General features: G+C 46.1%; 2 protein-coding genes across 2 annotated transcripts; one reads left to right on the top strand and one right to left on the bottom strand.

Moving 5' to 3' along the window:
* Positions 1-1,455: 1,455 nt before the first annotated feature.
* On the bottom strand, positions 1,456-3,495 carry LOC135367078 (phospholipase A1-like). Its single transcript, XM_064600182.1, has one exon. The coding sequence runs from the start codon at positions 3,154-3,156 to the stop codon at positions 1,987-1,989; it is 1,170 nt and encodes a 389-aa protein (XP_064456252.1). The 5' UTR covers positions 3,157-3,495; the 3' UTR covers positions 1,456-1,986.
* A 9,639-nt stretch (positions 3,496-13,134) lies between these two features.
* Positions 13,135-14,710, top strand: LOC135366177 (uncharacterized). Its single transcript, XM_064598837.1, has 2 exons — positions 13,135-13,255; positions 14,095-14,710. Exons 1-2 carry the CDS (start codon positions 13,228-13,230, stop codon positions 14,592-14,594), a joined length of 528 nt encoding a protein of 175 aa, XP_064454907.1. The 5' UTR covers positions 13,135-13,227; the 3' UTR covers positions 14,595-14,710.
* Positions 14,711-16,058: the final 1,348 nt, after the last annotated feature.

Genomic DNA, 16,058 nt, shown 5'->3' with positions numbered 1-16,058 from the left:
TGATGCTGTGATTCCCGTGAAATACTTGCAAGAACACCAGCAGGGCCCTTCAGCGCCGTAGACCTTGTGAGCGATGGCGTCTCCTAATCAAAAAGGCAGAACTATTTCTCGCGTGTCTTTCGCCAGTGATCTTTATATGCCAATCCGAGAAGAAGAAGAAGAAAAAAAAAAAGGCGAGGGTCTGGAAAGGGTCTGGATGAGACGATACGCATCGTCTGCTCTCGTAGCCCGAAGAGGATCTGAGGGATGTACCTTCTGGAACACGTGACACGACGCTTGACGCATTACACGTTGGTATAGGAATATCAAAGGCGCACATTATTGTGCTGATGCTGTTTATGAATGCATCTTGGTCATTCGTTATGTATCACGCCCGCTATGGCATTATTTTCATCGTCATCGTTACGTCTATTACCTTTTCAGAAGAGGTGGAGGCGACTCGGAACACTTCTTAGCGTCCGGGAGACCATGCAACGGCGGTTTCACTCGCTTTAGCGTAATTGTGTGGGCTAACATGTTTCTTGTGGGTCTTCTTATATGCGTCCCGTTACATTACAGTATATAGCAAATGACGTTACCCCAACTGCGAAGACCTCTGCTAAATGGGAACGACTGAGAGAAAATCTGTTGTCTGCCTGGAGGAATTTGATGCCATACGGTGTGTTCCTGACATTAAAAAGGCTTCTGTGGACATGGCTAAAAAAAGAAACAAAGTGCAGAACACGTAGTTGCGTTTGCCCGCCGTTAATCCCGCCGTTAATTTCTTGAGCGCTAGGGCTACAAAACGCACGAACCAAATTTGACGAAGCTAACTTAACTTCGTCTTTCTCTTGTTTTGTTTTCTTTTTTTTTTCGCCAACACCAAACTTCGTCTTTGACGAGGAGTATGACGCGCTTCTCCGCTGGCATGACAACATCATTTGTGAGTTCGCTTGACCATATCGAAGTGAACCATCACCCATTACGGCATGATTCTGGTCTTGCGTGATGAGCACGCGTGCGCTACGATCTGGAAATAACTCGGAAGTGGACCGCGGCGGACGCGGTTTTTTGAAACAATGAACGACTCAATTTACTTCTGGAACGCACAAAACTAAGCAAACTGAAGGGCATATAGTAAACGAAACGTCCACACTGCTTCGTGAGCAGGATAAACCAAGGTCTACCCGGGTCTAGAGCCTGGATGTAACTCGTATAGTTTAAAAGTGGTGATTACCTAAAAAAAGAATATGTATTGCTCTTCAATTGAACCTCTTTGCGAGCTGTGGGGTTGCACGGCTTTGTACGAACGAGCAGTTCGTCCACGGCGGTGCTGCAAACTGAGTAATCACACCATGTCGAGACACAGATTTCGTTCAATGCGATCTCGCGCGGTTATGCTCTACAATGGATGTTTTTATTGCGCAGCTGTCGGAGACTGCAGCGCAAATGTGGAATGTTGAATGGATGTGAATGTTTTAGTGCAAAACCGTGTTTTATTTGTGCGAAAACACACGTACTATAACTATGTGGTATAAAGGTTTAAAAAAAAATTACATGCAGCGAAGAAACTACCGCATGTAACACTGTGAGACTTCAACGGAATGTCATTTCATGCGCAGTGCGAAGTAGTTGTCCTCAATCATTGCCGCAGTCCTCGTGAGGTCACTGGGAACGCCAGTGAGGGCACCAAAGTTTCTTACAGAAACTGGCAAAACAGACATTGGCGAACAAGTAAAGCTGCAAAAAAAAACAACAACAACGACAACTAAACGTTGCCTAGCCTATTTTTCAAAGCTCATGTTCCTCTCTCCCTCTTCTCTTCGACCCTGTACAATAGATTATTAAATAAAAATAACATTACCTGAACATGCAAAAGTTAAATGCGCACTAACAGCTGTTAACTTCACTTTGGTCAACTCAAATAACTTATACATATATAGTCTAAAAGAGCTTTGGTATCATTGCTCACACGGGGCTAGGAACTATAAAACCTTCAGCAATAACTCACAACCAACTTTGCAGTAAAAAATGTGAAGCCATAAGAACTATAGCAAACCTTCCAGAACAAACTGAGCGCGAGGTGATTGATGTAGGTGTAGGCGTGCTATCGTCAGTGGAACAGTAAGGGAAGTTCGGTTTCGTTTTCAGATAATACAGTCCTGTGACGTCATTGAGAAAGCTTCTGTATCCAAAGATGGAGCTACTCGTATTTAAATCATAATCGGGAGCAGCGTACGCCACCATATCACATTTCGCAATCGAACTGGTGTAGTAAGACAGTGCCCGGACGTGAGAACACATCGCGTCCGTGCAGCCGGGCTGCATTCCACCCCCGTTTACGTAAAAGTCGACGTGACCCACTGGTTTCACCAGGCCGTGACAGTCGCTCGTGTGCACAACATCGACGAACGAAGCACTGTCTCGTGAAAGGTGATTCAATCCAGTATCCTCGAACAGAAAACGCGCTGGGTCAAGGGCAGTCAGTCGGCCGAGGTACAGTTCTATCGACGACAGTTCTTCAGCGAGAAACGCGCCGATATGCGCACCAATTCCGAATCCGATAAAGTGCACGCTGTCCAACTTGTAGGTCCAGTCATGCATGTAGACCAAGCTGCTGAGAAAGCGTGCAGCCTGTCGAGCGACCAGCCGACTGTCTCCAGCTGCTTGCTGGTAGAAGTCGGCGTTGGAACTCGACGCACCGGCGGGACAGTAATAAAAATCGCCAGGTGTCGTCTTCGCCTCGCAATCTCCGACGTTCCAGCGGACATATATAAGGGTATCACTCTTCTTGTGGCTGAGAAGTTCATTGATCAGTACAACGGCTTCTTTTCTGTAGTTTTTCGGCAAATCATGACAGATGATCGTGATACTACTGTTCAGTATCCCAGTGAGATATCTTGTGTTTCCACCAATACGATATTCGATAGGAGCGAAGCCGTTGCGATAGATAACGAAAGTTACTTGCACGTCGTCCGGTTTGCGTGGTACGAGGTACGACCAGTTTCCCGTTGTGTTGAACGTTCCAAAAGGCGCGCGCTGTACCGCGCGCGCGGCATGTTGTATCCTCTTCGCTTTCGGCAGCTCTGTGCAGCTGGCGCCATCTGCGAAAAGCGGACACAGGCAGAGCAACGCCGTTGCAAAGAGCGTTGTTGCAACACCTGCGAGAATTGCCATCGCCGGCCGGCGTGCTCGTTAGGCTTAGCTGGCTTCGAAGGTTTCCATTCCGATTGATGTAGCTTGACGAGCGACGTGTAGGTGGTGTAGGTAGGTGTAAACAGAAATAAAGACGAACCTTTGTGCCGTGCGGTATCAAGTGACTCGCGCGTCACGCCATGAGAATAGTCCAGGAAAGAGATTCCCACGACAGCGCGGATCGCGCCTGTTGTTGGATCGTTGAATCGGTGTAGAGAGAGCGAGTGACTACGAGACGGGAGAAAGACGCGCGGGCGGCCGTCGCCGTAGACGGAAGGGCATTTCAAAAGGATTTCCTCATTCAACGTTTGCGTTAGTACGAGCGCTTTTAGTCGACAATCAGAAACTATGCGCAATCCGGATCAAAACACGTTTCTCCATCAATGTCACAAGCAAAAGAAGACATACAAAATAGGGGATTCTAGTATTGCGTTCGCCGTATACTCAAATGCGTTGCGTACGCAACGAAATAGCGTTGTGGACGCTGCGCATGTGTTGGACGGATGCGCAACTTTTCCACTCAGCGCGGCCCGCTATTTCTCGAATTTAACGTGCGTACATTGGGCCACTTGTGTGCTTTCCAAACCGTGAGACGGTTTGGAAAATTGGAATACGGCGTTGGGCTGCGCGGATTGTATTGGCTGCTTTTAGCTTGCTTTGTTCTTCATAGTAGTCATGGTCAATATAGTCATAGTCAACAACGTGTGGTCGTAGTGCAGACCAGTGATTTATCCAGACCCCCCCTACACCCCCTAACAACCCCCCAAATGTTCAGTGACACCCCCCTAACTTTTTCACATGTGTACCCCATACAAGGTGTGCCCTTGCGATTTCAGCTTTAGACAGATGTCAGTAATGATATGTTAAGCTGTAATGACGCAACTATAATAATGACCCTCCCCCCATTTTTTCCAACACCCCTCCGTGCTTGGGATTCTGGATAAACCACTGGTGCAGACGATGCCACAGAAATTTGGTGCATGTCAGATGGTGTCACGACGTGTAGCGTACGCAAGCGTCAAGCAGCAGTAGCGAATAGCTTTCTGTCCCGGTTTTCGATTGCGACTCATCTGTGCGAAAAAAAAAAAAAAGAAGATACAAGGAAACGTTTGTTTATTTGCACGATGGGTCCGATCTGGCCAAACACGCCTCGCCAAGCTTGGACGTTGACGTAATACGTAGTTCGTGTGCATCTCGCTCTTATTTGTCCGCACAGTGGCTACAAGCCGCACCTGTCCGTATAGCGCCGCGTGTGCTGCTTGTACTGCATTCTTGGTAACGTAATGTAACCGTGCTCTAGGCCGTTAACAATTGCTGCTCCATCACTATATGTCGCACTCGTCAAGTCGTAGTAATAGCGGCAGTGGACTTGCGCTTTTTCCCTCTTGCGACAGGTTGTGCTGTGCCCGACCCCTGGTAGAATGCTCGCAGAACCCTCTGGGACTTATAAAAGAAAAAAAAAGAAAAGAGTAAACTCCGCGTTAGGTGGCAGCACACCTGCCACAAGCATCGCTGTGGGCGTACCCTGAAAGTTTGACATTGTATCTTGTATAATCGCGTGTGACTCTGCTGATTGAACGCCGAAGCAAAGAAAGTCATCCCATCACCCCCGCGAAGTGCACCAGCGGAAAAAAATGTCTCAGCAACAAGAGAGGCCAACGTTCTTGACAGGATTCGGCGCGGACATCGACGACTCACGCGCTTCTGCCATATGTTCGATGTTTCGCCAAGTATATAACTCTGTTTTTGGAATGTGAACGTGCCTTCTGCGATACTTGTTACCAGCAGTTCGCTCGAAATAGTCGCGTTTGCTCTTTAGACCTTTAGGAGGGGTTCGAACCAGGCGCGGTGAGAGATCTTGCCTTCGAGAAAAGGCACACAGCGTGCGTTGTCAGAGCTGGATGCACGGATGCAACTTCGTCGGAAATGTTACCGCGACACTGGCGCATTTGGTGATTGTTCTTCTTACGCCGTTGTTTGTATAGGGGGTGCGATCAGGAAGTGCTCAAGTTGATAAGTTAATTTGCTCAAGTTGAATATGACCCGATGTCACGGTGAAGAGTGTGGAGACGGTACAGCAATGGCAGCGAATGTTCGCGCACATGTTGAAAATCGAGTGCCACAGGTTGATACTTTGGCAGCGAGAGATAACACTGCACAGAATCTGAGCGACCTCGTCGATGGTCAGGTGTCCCTGAAAGGCAGCGTAAAGCACATATCTCAGCTGACACACGGGCCCTTGCAATAGAACTTCAGCGCCTGAAGCAATATAGATGCCGACCGAGGGATATGTTAATGAAATACGTCAGTGGAATATACACCTGCGTAAAGACTGACCCAGCCGTACGCTACTGACACTTTGTCGGGCTCCGTGACACGAAGCATGAGTTGCAGCTCACGCAGAGGGTTTACAAAGAAATCGATAAGTTTCTGTCGGACGAGTATATAGCTTACGACTTGTGTGTTAATTGTCTACGTAAAAAGGACGAGTCGGTGCAAATTCAGCTGATTGTGTTTTTGTCAAATTGTCTTCAGCAGTCGTTTGTTGCTTGGCCATACACGGCACCAATACGTCCTTCTTTGGTTCATCCCCAGGATGAGACAAAGAATGTGGTCCATATCGTAGCCGCGGAACATGTGCTATGGGCCTGTTGCTCTGGGCCAGGTGGCGCGAGTGAGCAGCAACATCAGCGCCCCAAATCATGCAACACTCCCCAGTTTAGCAGACGACACGGCACTTTCAAGTACACGGTTTCGAGTTGTTCGCGCTTTTCAAGAAGCACCGCTTTTTCTGTTGATTTCCTACAGGTTTTGTAGCTTCCTTGGCACCATACCGTTTGACAGACCATGCAAAACCCGCTGATGGAACTCCTTACTGTTGTGATCCGCGGCCGTTTGGGCCCGAAATGGCGCTGTGCAAACTTCACTGCAACAGCCCTATAGGAGCATCTCTCTTTCGGTGTCGGCCGCGCTACTTCGCCGAAGCGTTGGGCAAGCGCCAGTGAAGCGGCCGCGGGAGAGATCACGTGCTTACGAGAACCAATAGGAACAGCCGAGGTTGCGTGTTCGAAATATCGACGGCTTCTGACCTGAGGTTCTTGCTTTGAGCTGTATTTGTAGTTGGGGTCTGGTGCCAATATCAGCTCCTCCTTTCCGTCGAAACGGGGTGCACCCTCTCCATCCTTCCTCCACGTCACGTGATGTGGCTGCTCTCTCTCTCTCTCTCTCTCTCTCGGACGTGTTTCGAATGGCGCGTTGCGATTTTTGCTCGTTTAGAGAGCTGAGATGGCACCCAGATTCGTGATGAGATAGTAGAAGTACCATACCATAAAGGGTACGCGATTCCGCAATGGACGTATGGATGTGGATGGAATAATGAATTTATTTTTTATACATATACTTCATAGAGGAGCATGATTGATAAAAACTCATCAGTCAAGGATCACTGACAGTGGCGTTCTATCGCCAATCGGCATATGCCTTTAAAATCCAGCATACTTACTGCATAAATACTTCTTCTTCTTCAAACGCAATCAAGGTTTACTTCGTTGTCGTTATACTTGCATCTATAGTACACGTGTGCCATACACAACACGACATGACTTTCCTGCTGTCTGTTCTCATCAGCGAGTTTTAGTACATCGGCAGATGTTCACGACAACAGTTGCGAAAACAGGATAAGCCAATTGCCCTGCTTCTTTCAAGCGGGTGACATCACATTGCTAAGCTTGATGGAGCTCACACTGAAAATGACATGTCCAAGATAAAATGATATGCGGATGACGCGACGTATAGATAGATCCACGAGGCTCACGTATCTTATCAGGTTTTTGGTTTGAGCAAAACATGAGGCCCGGTATTACCAAAGCCGATTAGCACTTGAACCGAGAGCAACGGTCCATTAACTTTAATTTAACGCTTAACTGTGCTTCACAAAAAGGGAGTTATTGTTACTGAAACATTCATTACGTCACCAACTAACGTTTACAAAAAAGAATTGAGCGTTAACTTCAAGTTTTAACAACGCTTGATCTCGGTTCAAAGTTAAAGGGAGACTTCGGAAGGATTCGAAAAAAAAAATTACGTGAGCATCATACCGAACAAGGACCGCTCCCTTGATACCGAATACAACAGTCGCATTCATTTTTTTACGAGTAATTAATTCGTAAATGATGACAATACCAAACCGAAACCAACCTGCAAAGCGCACAGCGGTTCGCCCGAAGGAAGATACTGTGACGTCACCCGGCATTGTCGTCTGCTACGAAGCTTGCATTCTTCCATGCAGGATGACGTCGGCAGTGTTGCTTTCAGCGCCCTCTTGCTTCACAGAGGCGAAGCGCTCAGTTCGTATTAATTCGTTCGACTAAAATTAGCGCACTTTGGGAACGCGATATTTCGTATGTATGTTCCTGACACCGCAAGGGTTACTGCTATGTCACTATCGTTGTGGTGATTTCGTTGCGGAGTCCCACTTTAACCAGCGTTGGTGAAACCGGGCCATAGTCGTTGAGCGAGGGCAAGCACACGTGCCAGTGTCAGCAAACGAGGAAACAAACAGGCCCCGATTTTAGCCCTCCTGAATGAGTACCGGTTCAGCTCACTAAACATTCCACCTCCGTTTTTAAAGAGTTCGCCTATCGGCTATCTGTTCCAGCAGAGCCGACCTTCAACGTGGTTAGGCGCTAAAGCACATGCAGATGACACGATGTGGTGGAGTCACGTGGGCATGCAATGACCCGTGACGTTTTCGAAGGCGTTTCATCTGTCACTCGAAGCGGGCTTTTCCTTTTGGGTCTTGGGGTCGTTTCGTAATTTGAGACGGTGTTTCTGCATCAGGGCTCTTAATCCAAAGTCAGGCAAGGTATTGCCTAGGCTTCTTTTCAGTTCGACAACCCGAGAGCTGGCATCGCGCAGCTGCGAGAAGGGCATCTTCAGTATCCTACAGAGGGAGAGAGAAGCATCACTGGGATTACAAGACAGGTATCGTTGGTTATGAATGCACGTACTGCTCGCGTCACGGTTTTCTGAAATCGCCTGTCAGTAGTTCTGCAGGCTATATATATCCTTGATTGCCCTCGAATATGTTTCAATATTCTATTTAAAGGGGGATTATACGCTGCACGTACGTGTTTCTTACTAAAAATAAGTTATCTCGCAACACCTGAAGATTTGAGATGGTTTAAACCACGGGGTGCTGATTTCGGACAACCTTGTCGCAAGCAGTATACATGGTGCATAAGTAGAGCCTGAAATTTTCGGGAAATATTTTTTCTAAATTCGCGGGGGGTAAAAATTAGGTAAATAAACGTGCGATCTAAATTCGTGAGAATTCGAGTGGAAAAAAAATTCCGGTATGCCAAATTCGGGGAGAAATCGGGCTTCAGTTATTCAAACTAACTGTACTGGTTTGGCAGAAACTGTGACGTAACTGCATTTACTGTCAAACAAGTCAGTGTGTATTCCTACAGGCCTCTCAGACTCTCAGTGAGGGCAATTTGCCGCGTAAAAATCGAGTTTCACCCTAAAAGAGGTAACCTTGAAGTCTGGGTGCAAGTTCGGGGAAGAATCGTGTTAAACCCGAAAACTTCATTCAGTTGTTCAATTCAATGAATCCAATTCATTGCTCTCTGCGTAAGTCACACGTGAGGGCAACAACTGGATGGATTACCTCGGTATATTGTGTACGTGGTAGCGTCCTACGTGGTACATCTTCTCCCAGAATGTGAACCAGACGTTTAGCCGTTCCGGTTCAAAAAGGTTGTTTATCAGTCGCTGGAAGATGGTCGTTAGCGCTTCTGTTTGCTTTGGCTGATGTGAAAGCACTGCGACTAACAGGATGAATGCCGCAGCTGGAACGCCAGAGCTGAAAGAAGCACAACGTCTGTAATCATGGATTGCTCGATATAACGCATAGCTGGCAAAAAGTGGCGGCCCTCGCCAGAGGGGGGACGCTGGACAGAACGCAGGTCCCGGGAGATGTACAGCCAGCCAAGAGAATTATTTTTGAGCTCGGAAGTCCAGATGAGCCCTTTTTTTTCTACATCTTTGCTTTGTTTCTTACTGGAAGTGTTGTTGTTTGTTTATAACTTCTTTACTTTTTTTGTTTGCAAGAAAGTCATGGCAAAAGCTTCTCGGAGATATAGCGTTGACCCCATAATTTTCGGGCACTTAGATTTTTTACACGATTTTTTAACACGTCAGGTGAAACACGCTGTATAATGCTGGCAACATATACGTATTCAATTCAATTCATTCACAATACTTACGGAAACAAGATAGAACCAACACTATAATGCTAATAAGTAATGCTTTTGGTTGGTTCTGATGCATTATAATAGATAATACTATTACTTCATTACAGTAGATAATATATAATAATACTTCCGTGTATTATGGGAGTAGCCAACACTTGTAATGCATTAAGCGCGTCATCAAGAAGCGAGAAGCAGGAATGCACAGTTTGTGTACTAGTTAATTCTCCGATCACGTTTAGTTTAGCATATAGGTGCCTTGTTTGTGGGACGCGGACTTGAGAAAACTAGCCGTAAAGTGCACCGGCGACACTCGGTATCCTTCAGTATTCCAATGCATATAATACTTCGATTTTTTGTGTTATAAAAACACCGATACAAATATGTTCAGAGCATGAATATTATAACGCAAGTACTATTACCCAAAGGTTTCGCAGGAATAGTATTATAATAATAGAAAGTGCTGTTACTCCCTGGTTTTCTTTTAAATAATCAATCAATTAATCAATCACTGTTACTGCCCACCCATGATCAGTTGATTTCAGAAAGGCGAGGCAAACAAATGTATTTAAACGGTGTGAAACGTATGTGCCATGGGCTGCCTTCATGCAATCGTTTTTTTTTTCTTTTTACATTTTTGTTGTTGTTGTTGTATGAAAACGAATACGCGGGGTCGCTACATTCGTCCCCACTATTCATCCACTATTCATCCGCTATTCACTAGTCCACTATGATAGTAAGAGGCGGTGAACCGTGCAATTTCGGAATCGTTTCATTCATTGCCAGGGGCCGTGGAATCTGGGATGACAACCTCTCTGTCAACCCTTTTGTGGATGTCGCAGGACCTCAACGCAAACACAATAAGAATGAAAACGGTGTTGACGAACTCTGCATTGACCATGGATGAAATATGAGGCTTAGGAAGTATCACGCGTTGAACCAGAAAAAACATAAAAATAAATGAAGTCAGGCTCACTTTCTTTGTGTTTGTTTTAAAGTGCAGCGGAGAGAAATAATCAGCAACCGCGTCGCTGCAGGCGTATTCTGAGTAGAGTAATCAAATGATTTGTTGATATTTACATGTGCAAACCTTGTAGGTAGCACATCAAGTTCGGGACAGAATGACTTGCAATTTTCAAAAGGGTTTCATTCCCTGTAACAGTGTAACACAGTAACAAGTACAAATGTACAGCTTAGAAGGTGATTAAATATTCAACTTTTTTTTTAGAATCTGAAGATTGCAGATACGACCACTGTTGACTTCTTTGTGAGTCGAATACCTTGTCCTGACAGTTCTTGTCCAGTCGAGCTTTAGAGACCCAAGCAGCACAATGTACTGAAAGTCGAATGCAATAGGGGTAGCCGGTATGTGTTTTATCAATGTTCTTTAGTTTCACAAGTCAAGGTCAAGGCCTTCTACCTACCCGTCCACCCCTATTGCACTCGACTTTCAGTATGCTGCTTGGGTCTCTAAAGCTCGACTGGACAAGAACTCCAATTTCAACGGGACTCCAGAGAGCTTGGGTAGTCTATTCTAAAGCTCCTTTTAGATAGTTCGTATAGATGACGTTATCGCCCACCCTAACTCTGAGACCGAACAGTGCATGACGAGAATCTCAAACGTTTCTATTTTCCTTCTGTCTGGCAGGAATGGTTTTCTCGTCCGTGTTTTTGACGGAGGCAAAACGGACCCGTTGGAGCCTACGGGGCTCGAATGCCCTTAGGTTCTATTTTCGAAGCAAATGGACGACAAAAACGGACGTGTTAAAGAACCCTTGGGGGAAACAAAAAGCGATCATGACAACGATTCCGAAAACACGATCAGCCTATCACCATATTCCTTTGCAGTGGCTGACATCACATTGCTGATATTTGATTTGACAGCTTTCTCTATCGTGTCGATTTCGTAGAGTGCTGCCCATCTCCTAAAACTCACAATAGTTAACGATAACCGGACGTTCTCAAAACATAACAAACCAATCGCCGCATTCCTTTCAAGCTGCTGGTATCATATCGCTGAGCGTTGATAACGTCACAGTGGAGCTACCGTACCTACCGGAACCAATGACAGTGTGCATGACTCAAAATCTTATCAGTTCGATTGGATGCGGTGCACACGGTACTTCGGAAGCCACGTTATCAACTCTCTACTAAAACTAACTAGCACACAGCTTCTGGGAGCCCCGTAGGCTACCGCGTCTACCGCACCCAATCGACAGATAAGGATCTGAGTCACGCACGCTGTCATTGGTTCCGGTAGGTACGGTAACTTGACAATGACGTCACCGACGCTGTACTATAACTCGATTATCTAGGAGTCTTTACGAAGCACAAATAGCTGAAGATAACAGCCTATACGTGGGCGTTGTCTGATAAATGGTTCCCACGAAGATTATAGTAACATAAATCTTATCCATCAACTACCTCGCGACTCGGCTTGTCATCACACACAGCCCTGCCCGAAGACGTTTCGAAAACACAAGCGGCCATGACACTGATGCCACGCTGAAAGCACGACGTAACTTACCGCATGGTGAGCGAAGAAACAGAAGGGGACCGATATGGATTACGCGGAATCAGCGTGTCACTGGCAAAGCTGATAGAGTGCAACGGACGTGTAAACGCACGCGGGAGCAATGCAGGGAGGGCCGGAGGGGTCGTACGGTTTTTCATGGTCTCTAGGTCAGGGGCTGTCCCAAACCGGTTGGGATCTTCCGCCGTTTCCTCCGTGAGGAGGAAGCTGTACAAATAAAGTGATTTTTTTTTTTTAGTATTTCATATTTTTATTTTATTTGTTAATTTTTTTTTTGTAGTTTGGGGGAGGGGGGTGCGACTCGCGGATTGCGCAAACGTCTTTATAATAATGAAATTTGTGACATTGGCGTTTTTGATTGCACAATGTTTAACGAATTAATTTTCCATTGTTTTGTACTAATTAACCATTGTACCATATTTTGAAGACCATATCGCGCTGTTTATGGACAAGCTAATAAAACTATATTAAAACTATGTCATAAACACACGGTAATATGAATGCAGGCAATTAAGGTTCTGGTAACATTGGTATTCTTTTTTTTTTTTTTTTTTTGATTCCGTGTTTGAGCCGGTGCCAGGTCTTGAACCGGTGCCGGGACCTTACCTTGGCGTGGAAAGCAACCATCCTAACCACTATGCCACGGAAGCTGGTCTTGGTATTCCGAAGCGAATACTTGTGCCTTCGAATGGAATTCCGAATCGCATGTGGCATTCGATGTTCAAATTTCGTTCTGCCAGTCTTGTAACGTCGAAACGCTGCGAAGTCTTCCAGGGAGACGGATATGACGAAACCAAGACTACTCTAAAATTGGAGTGTCAGGAGGTAAACAGAGTGCAAAACTGTCGAAGTTGTCAAGCGTACGTGGTGATGGGTGTCGAAGAACAATGCAGAACGGAGAAGCGAGGCCTTGTTTGTGCATCGCTGACAACTCCGGATGTTTACCTATGTACAACATCGCCGAAAACCACGACATTGAGTGTGTGTATAGTGTACAGACACCATCCCCAACTGTCGAAACCGTCACAGAACGCTAACAGCTGACATGGCCATTGTCCATTAGCTGGGAATGAACCTTGCTGGTAGACCTTGGCTTGTCTGTGCTCACGGCAGTGGAAAGTAACCATGAAACGCTAGCACCTCCTAACGCTATGGCACACTGGACTGGCCACATCAGGTGTCTTCCTGTCGGCGTGGTATATATACCAGCACCGTTTGTCAGACCGTCACTGTATCTGCTGTTCCTGCTTCGGATTCACACCAACCATGATGTATGCTACTCTCCTCTTCATTGGTGAGTAAACACGTTTTATGTCTTGCATACCTGTGTGCTGTAAAGCAGTGTACGTAGCTTCGGTCTTAGTCTGCAGGTGACGTTGCCCAAGGCACTGCTTTCTCTGTCTAGTACAGACCAGATCGCAGAGTGTAATATATTCATAATCGATATCGTTTTTCGACAATGGAAAGGGAACAAAGAGGTTCTATAGTGGCTGCGTCTGTACTTAAGGTTGGGGCACGACAACGAAAAAGTTTTCCTTTTATTATTGCTGATATACGATGGAGGTCACGTTCTTGACACAAGACTTTCTGTAAGGGCTTGACGATATGCTTTTTTTTACAACCACTTATAGCAGCTGTTTGCTGCTCAACTCTCTTGACCACGTATATACGTCACATAAGTAAGCGGTGACACGGATTGTGGATAGACTGCCATAACCACCACGACTTAAATTTTATGTTACGTTTAGTTCTACGAAGTGTGAAATTTATTCTTGCTCCTTGCACGTATGAGTTGAGGTATTAGTATGATTAGATAGCAATCATTGTACATCACTGAGCGCTAAAAACGTATTACAGTGTTAGTTCATAAGGTAGCACAAATCTGAGTGCTCATGTTTATCAATCATGACTGCACATATCACGGAGATAACACAAAAGCTAATCTCCCGTCATGTATTTGCACGTGAGAAACTGACCAGGCACTATACATTTTAGAACCTTTTACATTACCGACAACACGTTGTTGGTAGTGGTGGTGTGAACAGCATGTGCATTGTTTGTATGTCGGAACATTGAACTGTCCATGCAGTGCCAGGGTTAGATTGAGGACATTTTTTCCCTTTCACCCCGCAGGGCTGTTTGCCATCTTGACCCAAGCTCGATCCAGTGCACTACTTCAAAAAAGTTTCGCTCTTGCACTCGACGGCCAAAATGATAATACGCCCGTACGCCTTCAAACCGTCACTCTTCCCACGATGTACGGAAGACTGACCAGTGGTGGACAGTTATCGCAAGATCCTGATAGTGCGCCTGAGGAAGTGTCGTCAGTGACACCTGACATAGAAGCTGAAACACCGTCCATTGCTCAACAGCCAGGACTGCAAGAGCCCGGGAAGGCACTCCAAACGTCGGTCAACCTGGACAACTTAGGTATCGACAGTTCAGTTCTCGGAACGGTACTAGACAGCATTCCTTCTGTGGACGTCTCCGCTCTTCTGCCTGAAATCAACTCTACCGTCTCACCGTCTACCGTCTCACCGCAAAGATCTGGCGATGCTTCAGCTTCAGGAAATGCATCGGGATCCAGCGATGGCACGCAGGGGTCTGTTGACGCATCAGCTAATGCGGACTGAACCAACTTGTGACACGTTGTTGCTCAAACGACCCACCGGTAAAGCCATTCAGTAATGTATACCAGACTTTGTATGCCACTGCAGGCGACGGTGTCGAATAAAGTTTTGCAATTACACGCAATTTGTCGAGATAATTTGGTGTCACAACTAGAAAGGTTTGTTAACTAAACGAGAACCAATAACTCAAATTTCGATAGTTGCAATAGTTTGGGGAACTATTAGGGCACGTGTTACAGTCATGAGTAGCAGCCGAGGCAGGCCACAAGGAAGATTGAAAGGAAATCTACAAAATCCTGAATACTTTAATTTCCAATAACATCGTTGAATAAAAATATCCACACATAGAAAAGTAACCGTTCGAGAGAGAACGTTTTAAAGTTCTTCGGCTTGTCCGCATTTTCGAAGCAGGATGCCAGGAGATCCTTCGCCATTGTTTCGTTCTCGACGATAGGAAAGGATCAGAGAAAGGTTCTTGCGCTATGAAGAACGGTTATTTTTATGTGCGCACAAATCTACATGTTTTGCGATTCGAGATGGTCGTTTCAGCAGCATAGTGGCCAAAGTGTACTCCTCCGAATGTCAACCCTCACGCTGGTATATTGGTTGGTTCCTTCATGATGCGTTAACATCAGACCGGAGTCGTCCGGGCCCTGTCTGTGCTGTCTGGGTGTTTTTCCTCGGTTTTCCTCAGACGCGTTAAGGCACATGTTGACCCAGTTCCATGTGAAGTCAGCCCAGGACGCACGTCCCCCCCCCCGAGATAGTCGCGACGCCACAACCACCACCACCACCACCGAGCGACCTGCCTGCCGTTTATAGTTAGTCCAAAGCCAAGCGACTCTAACAAATGCACCATTCATTTTTTTCTTTTGCGCCGTGGAAACTGTGTTTGCACCCAATAATGTCCACTACAAATGGCCCTCCCGATCTGTAGATGTGTGCGGTTTTAACTGACTGTTATTGGAAAACTGTTGCGTACTGTGACAGCTGCGGATGCATAAAGTGTGTACGTTGAAAAGTAAAAACGCTTGTAATGTGACATCTTCTCAATGGCGAGTCTTCCCTACAAATACAATAAGCGGAGTAGCCGAAAAAATATTTCGGGAGGGATGCTATGTGGACTTTACATGGGAGAGGAGGATTTCCCTTCGTTTCCCTCTCCCAAATGCACTACCGAAGGTACCATTTCGGGACGGATTTGACCAACCAGAACACCCCGTCTGGCTATACGCCCAGTGAATATAGTGACCGCGGACATACTCAATATCCGCGCGATTGCTAGTGCGGATACACCTACGCCAACTAGCACGAGTGCAGTGTGAATGCTGATACTGTCAATCATATCCACCCTCACCTCTATACTGTTTGTCTGTACTTCACTGGTAACAAATGACAGACACTGACAACAACTGGAGATCGAGCGCAGCGTATATAGCGCGATTTTTTATTCTTGTAAGATACGGT

This window comes from Ornithodoros turicata, chromosome 8 (assembly GCF_037126465.1).
Source record: "Ornithodoros turicata isolate Travis chromosome 8, ASM3712646v1, whole genome shotgun sequence".
In the NCBI taxonomy this organism is placed as follows: Eukaryota; Metazoa; Arthropoda; class Arachnida; order Ixodida; family Argasidae; genus Ornithodoros; species Ornithodoros turicata.
This window is presented reverse-complemented; position numbering and strand designations above follow the sequence as displayed.